The sequence below is a fragment of the Procambarus clarkii genome, chromosome 47, assembly GCF_040958095.1.
Source record: "Procambarus clarkii isolate CNS0578487 chromosome 47, FALCON_Pclarkii_2.0, whole genome shotgun sequence".
NCBI lineage: Eukaryota > Metazoa > Arthropoda > Malacostraca > Decapoda > Cambaridae > Procambarus > Procambarus clarkii.
The window spans coordinates 11,742,718-11,754,523 of record NC_091196.1 but is presented as its reverse complement, the minus strand read 5'-3'; the positions used below and the strand labels follow the sequence as shown (position 1 = coordinate 11,754,523).

Here is an 11,806-nt window from a genome sequence, read left to right as displayed (position 1 = left end):
ACACTCTAAGCTGCTACAACCTGGTAGCAATCCAATATCATATCCTGGATTCACCAACCGTCCATATCAAGTGGCTGCTCAACTTTTGGCTTACCACTTACTACTCCCTCACCAAGTGAGGTCGAAAGATTGTCACAACACATTATACACTCAGCCCTCAATATATATAAAACTCAGCCTGTGGCTGAAATACCTGAAACATCTGCATAAATATTCCCCAACACAAACAGAAATCATTCTCTCACCTTCCACTGAGTCTTACACGCCAAGAAGCATTCAAGCACTAACCATAAACATTATGTGTGATCACCATGAACCTCTGTTCTGCTCCCGGAGGCTCACTACCAAGTATATCTCTAGGCTCTCAAAAATAGTCAACAAGGCTCTTCTGCACTCCTCCCAAGCTGCTACACAATGAAGTTTTCATGAAACACCAGTGATGCTTCACTACTAATCCCACAGAGACACGTGAAAATTCTCTTCACTGCTCCTTTACACCGCTTGAGGTCAGCTCCTCACTATGGCGCTCTGCTTTCCCACCGAGTTCAGTATACACTTCTCCAGCCTCGAAGTTTCCTCCATTAACTTCATCCCTGGCCTCGAAGTTCTTCCATCAACTCCTCCCCAAACAAACCTGCAATTTCCATTGTCATGCCAATAAAAATGTTTCTCTACTAAACCATAATTAAATGTATTCACAGAAATTAAAACAGGATCCGACATCTCCTTAAACTATTGCGTCGCTGCAACGGTCCTCCCCTATCTTAGGCGGGTACATTTGGGACGTTGCTGGTAGCCACCCCTGTTGGGAGGCTCTCTCAGTCAGCCACCGGCCTCCTGTGAGGGTGGACGTGTCACCTCCGGAATGTTCCTCTATCTCTACTCTCTTATTTCAGCTGACTGCCTTAATAAAACATAAATACTATATTCATAAACGCTTGCCATGATCTGTCAGCTAACCGCAGAATTCATCTGTCGAGGGCGCTGAGGTCAGGAGCAGCTTCAAGATGTCGTCCCCCTCTGATGTCCAACCAGATCTCTCTTAGTCTGCCTCACAGCTCCTCTGCTCTTGACTGGAGAAGATTAAATCGTCCCACAGACTTCACACTTAAACGCCTGCTTGATTACCTCTTCTTAAAAGGACACGCAACTAGGGGTTCCTCCTTTTCTGCCAGGAACTCAAACACAGTACAACCCTCTCTCACGACCTCTGTTGCTCAAGTGAGGTCAAGACGTCCCCGGCGAATCTCACACCTTATCAGCAAAGTATCCATATCTCATGTCATGTCACTTATTTACTTGTTCATCCTCTGCCAATGCTTTTAAACTATGCATTAACATTTGTAATGTATTTAGTATATATTATTATCCATACTTCCTCTGACCTCTCAATTAGGTCCAGATTGCCGAATAACTCTCATTGGAGTAGACTCGCTTCTCCGGGGTCATAACACACGCTCAGTGCTCCACGCTCACATCTGTATGCTCAGTGTACCACGCTCACAGCTGCAGGCTCAGTGTACCACGCTCACAGCTGCAGGCTCAATGTTCCTCGCTCACAGCTGTGCGCTCAGTGCTCCACGCTAGCAGCTGCTTACTCAGGGTTCCGCGATCACAACTGCAGGTTCAGTGCTCCACGCTCACAGATGCAGGCTCAGTGCTCCACGCAAACAGCTGCATGCTCAGCGTTCCACGCTCACAGCTACAGAATCAGAGCTCTAGGCACACAGCTGCAGGCTCAGATCTCCACGCTCACAGCTGAAGGATCATTATTGCACTCTATGAGCTGTTGGCTCAATACTCCACGCTCACAACTGCACGCTTAGTGTTCCACGCTCACAGCTGTACATTCAGTGCTCCACACTCACAGCTGCATGCTCAGTGCTCCACGCTCAGAGCTGTACGTTTAGTGCTCCACGCCCACAGTAAGATACTTAGTGCTCTGCGCTCACACCTGCAGGCTTAGTGTTCCATGGTCACAGCTTCAGGCTCAGTGCTTCACTTTCACAGCTGCAGGCTCAGTGTTCCACGTTCAGAGCTGCAGACTCACTGTTCCAAGCTCACAGCTGTACGCTCAGTGCTCCACGCTCACTGCTGTAAGTTCAGTGCTCCACGCTCACAGCTGCAGGCTCAGTGCTCCACGCTCACAGCTGCAAGTGCAGTGATCAACGTTCACAGCTGCAGGCTCAGTGCTCCTCGGTCACAGCTGCAGGCTCAGTGCTCCTCGGTCACAGCTGCAGGCTTAGTACTGCATGCTCACAGCTGCAGGCTTAGTGCTCCACGCACACAGTTGAACGCTCAGTTCCGGTGGTTAGTGCTCCAAGCTCACAGCTGCACGCTCAGTGCTCGACGCTCACAGCTGCACACTGTTCTCCACGCTCACATCTTGAGGTTCAGTGCTCCACGCTCACAGCGGCACGCTCACAGCTTCATGCTCAGTGCTCCTCGCTCACAGCTGCACACTGTGTGCTTCACGCTCACATCTAGAGGCTCAGTGCTCCACGCTCACAACTGCACGCTCAGTGCTCCGCGTTCACAGCTGCAAGCTTAGTGCTCTACGCTCACAGCTGCAGGCTCAGTGTTCCTCGCTCACAGCTGCAGGCTCAGTGCTCCACGCTCACAACTGGAAGCTCAGTGCTCCACGCTCACAACTGGAAGCTCAGTGCTCCACGCTCAAAGCTGCAGGCTCAGTACTCCACGCCCACAGCTGTACGTTCAGTGCTCCACGCTCACAGCTGCAGGCTCAGTACTCCACGCCCAGAGCTGCACGATCAGTGCTCCATGCTCTTAGATGCAGGCTCAGTGCTCCACGCTCACAGCCGCACGCTCAGTGTTTCACGACCACCGCTGCACGCTCAGTGTTTCACGACCACAGCTGCACGCTCAGTGTTTCACGACCACAGCTGCACGCTAAGTGTTTCACGACCACAGCTGCACGCTCAGTGTTTCACGACCACAGCTGCACGCTCAGTGTTTCACGACCACAGCTGCACGCTCAGTGTTTCACGACCACAGCCGCACGCTCAGTGTTTCACGACCACAGCTGCACGCTCAGTGTTTCACGACCACAGCTGCACGCTCAGTGTTTCACGACCACAGCCGCACGCTCAGTGTTTCACGACCACAGCTGCATGCTCAGTGCTCCACGCCCACAGCTGCATGCTCAGTGCTCCACGCTCACAGCCGCACGCTCAGTGTTTCACGCCCACAGCTGCATACTCAGTGCTCCACGCTCACAGCTGCAGGCTCAGTGCTCCACGCCCACAGCTGCACGATCAGTGCTCCATGCTCTTAGATGCAGGCTCAGTGCTCCACGCTCACAGCTGCATGCTCAGTGCTCCACGCTCACAGCTGCAGGCTCAGTGCTCCACGCCCACAGCTGCAGGCTCAGTGCTCCACGCCCACAGCTGCAGGCTCAGTGCTCCACGCTCACAGCTGCAGGCTCAGTGCTCCACGCTCACAGCTGCAGGCTCAGTGCTCCACGCTCACAGCTGCAGGCTCAGTGCTCCACGCTCACAGCTGCAGGCTCAGTGCTCCACGCCCACAGACGCAGGCTCAGTGCTCCACGCCCACAGCCGCAGGCTCAGTGCTCCACGCTCACAGCTGCAGGCTCAGTGCTCCACGCTCACAGCTGCATGCTCAGTGCTCCACGCCCACAGCTGCAGGCTCAGTGCTCCACGCCCACAGCTGCAGGCTCAGTGCTCCACGCCCACAGCTGCAGGCTCAGTGCTCCACGCCCACAGCCGCAGGCTCAGTGCTCCACGCCCACAGCTGCAGGCTCAGTGCTCCACGCCCACAGCTGCAGGCTCAGTGCTCCACGCTCACAGCTGCAGGCTCAGTGCTCCACGCTCACAGCTGCAGGCTCAGTGCTCCACGCTCACAGCTGCAGGCTCAGTGCTCCACGCCCACAGCTGCAGGCTCAGTGCTCCACGCCCACAGCTGCAGGCTCAGTGCTCCACGCTCACAGCTGCAGGCTCAGTGCTCCACGCTCACAGCTGCAGGCTCAGTGCTCCACGCCCACAGACGCAGGCTCAGTGCTCCACGCCCACAGCCGCAGGCTCAGTGCTCCACGCTCACAGCTGCAGGCTCAGTGCTCCACGCTCACAGCTGCATGCTCAGTGCTCCACGCCCACAGCCGCAGGCTCAGTGCTCCACGCCCACAGCTGCAGGCTCAGTGCTCCACGCCCACAGCTGCAGGCTCAGTGCTCCACGCTCACAGCTGCAGGCTCAGTGCTCCACGCCCACAGCTGCAGGCTCAGTGCTCCACGATCACAGCTGCAGGCTCAGTGCTCCACGCTCACAGCCGCAGGCTCAGTGCTCCACGCCCACAGCCGCAGGCTCAGTGCTCCACGCCCACAGCCGCAGGCTCAGTGCTCCACGCCCACAGCCGCAGGCTCAGTGCTCCACGCCCACAGCCGCAGGCTCAGTGCTCCACGCCCACAGCCGCAGGCTCAGTGCTCCACGCCCACAGCCGCAGGCTCAGTGCTCCACGCCCACAGCCGCAGGCTCAGTGCTCCACGCCCACAGCTGCAGACTCAGTGCTCCACGCTCACAGCTGCAGGCTCAGTGCTCCACGCCCACAGCCGCAGGCTCAGTGCTCCACGCTCACAGCCGCAGGCTCAGTGCTCCACGCCCACAGCCGCAGGCTCAGTGCTCCACGCCCACAGCTGCAGGCTCAGTGCTCCACGCTCACAGCTGCAGGCTCAGTGCTCCACGCTCACAGCTGCAGGCTCAGTGCTCCACGCTCACAGCCGCAGGCTCAGTGCTCCACGCTCACAGCCGCAGGCTCAGTGCTCCACGCTCACAGTTCCGCTTGATTTTACCAAACATTCGCTATTTGCCCAAATATTGCGCACCAAAAAAGCAATAAAAGGAATATAAATTAATATTCACGTAAAGCTTTACTTAATTTTATATGCAGGACAATATTTATATTTTAGCGGCCAGAGGCTGGCCTGGTCGCCATGGCGACTGACCGAGCACTCTCTCTCATTTCCCTCTTTACTCAGCACTATCTGGCCGAGCACTCCCCTCTTCCTTCTTCTGGTTTTCTCTTATTCCGGCCGAGCACAGCCTCCCCCTCCTCTTTATTTTCCCCCGATCTATCTGAGCGGACACAATCTCCCTCTCTGGGTCTCCCAATGCCTTGCCCATGTCCACATTTAACTTTCCCAGAATGTTTACACAGAGTGGCATAGGTATATCTTCACGGGTTCTGGACGGAGTGACGAGTACTGCAGTTCCCGCTAGCGCTGCATAATTATTTTTTTTTTTTTTTTTTTTTTTTTTTTGAGATATATACAAGAGTTGTTACATTCTTGTACAGCCACTAGTACGCGTAGCGTTTCAGGCAAGTCCTTAATCCTAAGGTCCCTGGAATACGATCCCCTGCCGCGAAGAATAGTTTTTTCATCCAAGTACACATTTTACTGTTGCGTTAAACAGAGGCTACAGTTAAGGAATTGCGCCCAGTAAATCCTCCCCGGCCAGGATACGAACCCATGACATAGCGCTCGCGGAACGCCAGGCGAGTGTCTTACCACTACACCACGGAGACTGATGAATATGGCGACTTCTTCAAAAATGAAGAGTTAAACATGAGGGGATTGTGCTGTGTGACACCAGTGGTTAATCAGACACTGGAAAATTACAATTTTGCGTTTTTTAATCTCGTTCATTCACGAGAAATAACTTGAACACAACAAGGAATTAAGGCGAACTCCGATAAGGTCATCTGTGACATCTGGAATATAATTAAAATGTTTCAGTCCCCGTTGTGCATTTTTGACCCGTCCTCTCTCTCTCTCTTCACACGAGCGAGTGGGGAATTTTGCTTAGCAATTTTCAAAAAGAAAATGTAAGTTGAGAATTAATTACAGCAAGTGCAATGGTGATGCCGCCTCCGTGTTAGGTCCGTGGTAGATGAGTCCCTCCAGCGTCACCATCTTCACCCATGTTATGTCCGTGGTAGATGAGTCCCTCCAGTGTCACCATCCTCACCCATGTTATGTCCGTGGTAGATGAGTCCCGCTAGCGTCACCATTCTCACCCGTGTTATGTCCGTGGTAGATGAGTCCCGCTAGCGTCACCATTCTCACCCGTGTTATGTCCGTGGTAGATGAGTCCCGCTAGCGTCACCATTCTCACCCGTGTTATGTCCGTGGTAGATGAGTCCCGCTAGCGTCACCATCCTCACCCATGTTATGTCCGTGGTAGATGAGTCCCGCTAGCGTCACCATCCTCACCCATGTTATGTCCGTGGTAGATGAGTCCCGCCAGCGTCACCATCCTCACCCATGTTATGTCCGTGGTAGATGAGTCCCTCCAGCGTCACCATCCTCACCTTGTTATGTCCGTGGTAGATGAGTCCCTCCAGCGTCACCATCCTCACCTATGTTATGTCCGTGGTAGATGAGTCCCGCTAGCGTCACCATCCTCACCCATGTTATGTCCGTGGTAGATGAGTCCCTCCAGCGTCACCATCCTCACCTTGTTATGTCCGTGGTAGATGAGTCCCTCCAGCGTCACCATCCTCACCTATGTTATGTCCGTGGTAGATGAGTCCCGCTAGCGTCACCATCCTCACCCATGTTATGTCCGTGGTAGATGAGTCCCGCTAGCGTCACCATCCTCACCTTGTTATGTCCGTGGTAGATGAGTCCCTCCAGCGTCACCATCCTCACCCGTGTTATGTCCGTGGTAGATGAGTCCCGCTAGCGTCACCATCCTCACCCGTGTTATGTCCGTGGTAGATGAGTCCCTCCAGCGTCACCATCCTCACCCATGTTATGTCCGTGGTAGATGAGTCCCTCCAGCGTCACCATCCTCACTTCACAACTGTTTCTCTCGCCTCAGTATTCCTTGCCGGGAATCTTATATATTTTCCTGGAGAGGAAAAGACGGAGGAGGCAGTAACAATGAGGGAAGGAAGAAGCAACACTGGCAGGAAGAAGGAAGCAACACTGGGAGGAAGAAGGAAGCAACACTGGGAGGAAGAAGGAAGCAACACTAGAAGGAAGGAAGAAGCAACACTGGGAGGAAGGAAGAAGCAACACTGGGAGGAAGAAGGAAGCAACACTGGGAGGAAGGAAGAAGCAACACTGGGAGGAAGGAAGAAGCAACACTGGGAGGAAGGAAGAAGCAACACTGGGAGGAAGAAGGAAGCAACACTGGGAGGAAGAAGGAAGCAACACTGGGAGGAAGGAAGAAGCAACACTGGGAGGAAGGAAGAAGCAACACTGGGAGGAAGGAAGAAGCAACACTGGGAGGAAGGAAGAAGCAACACTAGGAGGAAGGAAGAAGCAACACTGGGAGGAAGGAAGAAGCAACACTGGGAGGAAGAAGGAAGCAACACTGGGAGGAAGGAAGAAGCAACACTGGGAGAAAGGAAGAAGCAACACTGGGAGGAAGAAGGAAGAAGCAACACTGGGAGGAAGAAGGAAGCAACACTCAAGGTAAAGATGAGACAACATTGAGGGGAAGGAAGAAGGAACACTGAAGGTAAGTAATGAGTAGCACTGATGGGAAAGAAAGTTGTGTCCTCTGTTTTACTTTCCTTCCTGAGGGAAGAAAGAAGCATCACAAAGAAGGAAGCAACATAGAGGGGAAGGAATGAGTTAACACTGAGAATATGGAAGAAGTAACACTGAGGGGAAGAATGAATTAACACTGTGGGTATGGAAGAAGTAACACTGAGGGGAAAGAAGAAGTAACACTGAGGGGAAAGAAGTAACACTGAGGGGAAAGAAGAAGTAACACTGAGGGGAAGGAAGAAGTAACACTAAAGAGAAGGAAGAAGCAACACTGAGTTGCTCTAAGTTCTGAGGGAAAGTGTTGCGAACTCTTCCATAACCAGGTTCTTTTAAAACTATGATCCTACTCAAGTTCAGAGATCCCAAACTTTGGTGGAAATGCAGTGTAATGTTTAAGGTAAGAAATAAAATTGAACTTAAAAATATTACTTATTATTATCTACAACTACTACTATATACAACCCTCTGACACGGTCGTCCAGCACATCACTAGCTCTCACGCTAGCTAGCTTCAAAGATGACGGAGACTATGTATAGTCCCTCTGACGAGGTCTTCACAGCATCACTAGCCCTCACGCTAGCTGCAGTTATGGTGACGTCTTCAAACGCTCTACTAGCTCACTGGCTAGCACACTCAAACAGCGAAGTCTTCCAGCACTCTACTAACCCTCTGGTTAGCACACTCTAACAGTGAAGTCTTCAGCGCTCAACTAGCCTTCTGGCTAGCACGCTCCAACAGTGAAGTCTTCAGCGCTCAACTAGCCTTCTGGCTAGCACACTCCAACAGTGAAGTCCTCAGCGCTCAACTAGCCCTCTGGCTAGCACACTCCAACAGTGAAGTCTTCAGCGCTCAACTAGCCTTCTGGCTAGCACACTCCAACAGTGAAGTCCTCAGCGCTCAACAAGCCCTCTTGCTAGCATACCAAGAGATGTGGCCAAGGGACAGGCCAAGAGATTCATTTGGAACCGACCTTATAGCAAAGAGCAGGTAAGGCAGGTCCTCCACCCAACGTTCTTACTTATCGATACAATACTTCCTCATCATCTGCTTCAGAGTTTGAAGGAACCTCTCGAGTGCTCCTAGGGATTCTGGATGATAGACACAGGACGTTATGTGGTAAATCCCCAAGTCCAACATCTGTTGATTTAAATATTTGGAAGTAAAGTTACTTCCCTGATCAGTTTGAATCGTTTTAGGGAGACCCTGTCTTGAGAAGAACCAAATCAGGTGTTTGACCAGTACCTTACATGTTATTGTTCGAAGGGGAAAAGCTTCAGGATACCTGCCAACTCTGTCCATGATGGTAAATGTATATTGAACCCCAGACGTAGTAGGAGGAAGAGGACCAACAATATCAAAATTAGCTGTTCAAATGGTTCACCAATTGAGGGTATCGGATTCAATGGGGCTTTAAGAACTGGTTGGTTTACTTTACCAACCACCTGGCAAACGTGTCAAGTTTTGCAGTGTTGTCGAACATCGTTCTTCATCCTAGGCCAGTAAAAGTTCTTAGCTAAACTGTGGAAGATCTTAGAAATCCCACAATGTCCTGAGTATTCAATATCATGTGCCACTTCAAGCAGTCTCGCGCTGAATGGTTCGGGCACCACTATTTGTGGGTTACTTACGTCCACTGACTGAGGAGTTCTCTGCGGGCACCTTCTGAACAATGAATGTTCAACCTTGTCGTTCTTCAAATATCGATCTCCCATCTTCTGACCGGAGTCAACAAGGTCAGCCAGAGCTTTAACTTGTGAGTCTCTCTCCTGCTCTGCAATCAAAGACTCACTAGTCCAATTCTGGTTCTCTGCAATAAAATTCAACTTATTACAAGGGCATTTATTTTCAACCTTAGGGGTAATCACAGGGTTAAATTACTTCTCTAACCCTAATCGCTTTTTCACCCGAGATCGTGTTTGGACCATTGCCATCAGAGTCACCACATCAGCCATTGGTTCCGCAACAACTACTGGATTAGTCATCACTAGCCCCAATACCAAATCATTAGCCAGAATGACTTCTTCCTTGTACTGGAATACTATTTACCACGGCTAATGTACATGGGCCAGTAAAATACATTGATTTCAAATACACGTCCACCATGGGAGCAACATACAAAGAGTCTGGGAAGCCTTCTAAAACTACGCTTTACTTCCCCTCAACAGGTACTTTCTTCGGTAAAATACTCTGCTTTATCAGAGATAAAGCAGTGGTGGACGGGCTTCCTCAGAGAGTTGCAGAAGATTTAACAACAATACCTTCTTGTTGGAAGAGTGACCAGCCGTCTGATTGCAAGCAGCTGCCGCATGACCGGTTCGGCCGCATGATCAACACACCACATCTCTACACCCACTCCTTCATAGTCTTACTCTTTTCGGGCTGCCATATCTTTTATTTTTGTTTCTCCACCTTTAAACCCATATCTTCCTACATACCTGTATTTAGAATACTGTTGACCTTGCTTTGCACGATACCTCACCGGGGCCTTGTGAGTTAATACATTTTCGTCTGCCATCGTGGCGACCAATTCCAATGTTTTTACTAGTTGTTCTTCTAAATAGGTCTTTAATTCTTCAGACAAGCAATTTCTTAAATTCTTCAAGTAGTATCAGTTGCTCCAGCTGTTCTTTGCTGTCTATTTTCCCTAGAATCACACCACTCAAAAAATAATCGTTCCTTTATTTAGCAAATTCTATATATGTGTGTTCTGTCCCTTTCTTGACATTTCTTAAGTTTTGCCTGTACGCCTCTGATACTAACGGATTCGCATGCAACACCACTCTTTTTACAGCATCGTAATCACCTGAATCACTCACCGATAACGTTGAGTAGGCAGTTTGGGCTTTTCCAGTCAACACAGACTGACTCACAATTGCCCAATTTTCTTTAGGCCAGTCTAAAGATACGGCTACCTTTTCAAAAGCCGTAAACAAAAGTTGATAGTTCTCTTTCATTAAACGTAGGTACCCTCTTAATGTTACGGACTGGATCAAAACCACTACTACTACTACTACTATCACGAGTACCACCTAACCGTAACACTTCCAGCTCATGTTGCCTCTGTTCTCTTTCTCTTCTTTCCTCTCTCTTTCTCTCTCTTCTACTTCCCTTCTTTCTTCTTTTTCTCTCTCCTTTTCTTCTATTTCTAAACATCTCATTTTAATTTCCCTCTCCAACCGTTTCAACTCTATTTCACGATTTATTTCCAATTCCCTAAGTTTTATTTGAAGCATATCGACGTTCAGTCTTCCGTCTGATATGTCACTTGCAGCTTCTTCCTCGTCCCCTTCACTATCTCGAAGTTTTCTACGCACTGCCCCATCAGTTTTGACGTTTGAATTTACCTTCAAATTGTTGTACGATTTAGACTAAATGTCTACTCTCCAATCCTTGTCTGACAATTCTAGTTCTAAGAATGAACATAGCAACAGTTCCAGGTTCAAGAAGCGTTTTAACTCCTCGAAGCAAGTGACCCTGTTCAGGAAGTCCTGAACCTCGTCAATCGACCCGATAGTCGGTTTAGTTACTGCCATCTCGATTAAATAACAAAATACAAAAAATAAAAAAAATTACTCTAAATATCTACCTCTCAAATTACCTTAAACAAATCACTACACCCACCAAGACCAATGGACACTGCACAAGAGGAACGGATCCGACTTGGGATGACATTAATGTTATGAACTCTTCTTTAACCAGATTCTTTTCAAACCCTATGATCCTACTCTAGTTCAAAGATCCCTAACTTTGGTGCAATTGTTGTGTTATGTTTAAGGCAGGAAATGAAATTGCACTTAAAAAAATCACTTATTATTTTCTACAACTACTACTACTATTTACATCCCTGTGACGAGGTCGACCAGCGCATCACTAGCCCTCACGCTAGCTGCAGTTATTGTGACGTCTTCAAGCGCCCCACTAGCCTAGCCTACTCGCTAGCATATTCAAACAGTGAAGTCTTCCATAAGCTAGTTCTCTGACTAGCACACTCTAACAGTGAAGTTCTCAGAGCTCAACTAGCCCTTTGTCGAGCACTTGTTTAACTCGGAACCTGGATCATAGATGACGCCGAGGTCCGTCACAGGGAGGAAGGAAGAAGTAAAATTGAAGGAAAGGAAGAAATAACATTGAAGGGGGAAAGACGTAACACTGAGTGGGAAAGACGTAACACTGAGGGGGAAAGACGTAACACTGAGGGGGAAAGACGTAACACTGAGGGGGAAAGACGTAACACTGAGGGGGAAAGACGTAACACTGAGGGGGAAAGACGTAA

At 49.8% G+C, this 11,806-nt stretch overlaps 3 protein-coding genes across 3 annotated transcripts; 2 read left to right on the top strand and 1 right to left on the bottom strand.

Annotated features, from left to right (window-relative positions):
- The first annotated feature begins 3,285 nt into the window (after window positions 1-3,285).
- On the top strand, window positions 3,286-4,881 carry LOC123763057 (zinc finger protein 433-like). Its single transcript, XM_045750005.2, has one exon. The coding sequence runs from the start codon at window positions 3,286-3,288 to the stop codon at window positions 4,879-4,881; it is 1,596 nt and encodes a 531-aa protein (XP_045605961.2).
- A 1,871-nt stretch (window positions 4,882-6,752) lies between these two features.
- Window positions 6,753-7,475, top strand: LOC138350791 (A-kinase anchor protein 5-like). Its single transcript, XM_069302225.1, has one exon. It carries the CDS (start codon window positions 6,753-6,755, stop codon window positions 7,473-7,475), a length of 723 nt encoding a protein of 240 aa, XP_069158326.1.
- Window positions 7,476-8,551: 1,076 nt separating this feature from the next.
- Window positions 8,552-11,066, bottom strand: LOC138350790 (DDRGK domain-containing protein 1-like). Its single transcript, XM_069302224.1, has 4 exons — window positions 11,007-11,066; window positions 10,592-10,877; window positions 9,158-9,340; window positions 8,552-8,670 (listed from the first exon to the last, which is right to left on the bottom strand). The coding sequence occupies exons 1-4, from the start codon at window positions 11,064-11,066 to the stop codon at window positions 8,552-8,554; spliced, it is 648 nt and encodes a 215-aa protein (XP_069158325.1).
- Window positions 11,067-11,806: the final 740 nt, after the last annotated feature.

Excerpts from the sequence above, each read along its gene's own strand:
- LOC138350791 (XM_069302225.1), top strand. The coding sequence starts at position 6,753 with ATGAGTCCCTCCAGCGTCACCATCCTCACCCATGTTATGTCCGTGGTA.
- LOC138350790 (XM_069302224.1), bottom strand. The coding sequence starts at position 11,066 with ATGGCAGTAACTAAACCGACTATCGGGTCGATTGACGAGGTTCAGGAC. Across the intron at positions 10,878-11,006 it reads TTCAGGACTTCCTGAACAGG|GTAAATTCAAACGTCAAAAC; the intron begins GTCACTTGCTTC and ends AACAATTTGAAG. Across the intron at positions 8,671-9,157 it reads TCCTCAGTCAGTGGACGTAA|ATGTTGGACTTGGGGATTTA; the intron begins GTAACCCACAAA and ends TTAAATCAACAG.
- LOC123763057 (XM_045750005.2), top strand. The coding sequence starts at position 3,286 with ATGCTCTTAGATGCAGGCTCAGTGCTCCACGCTCACAGCTGCATGCTC.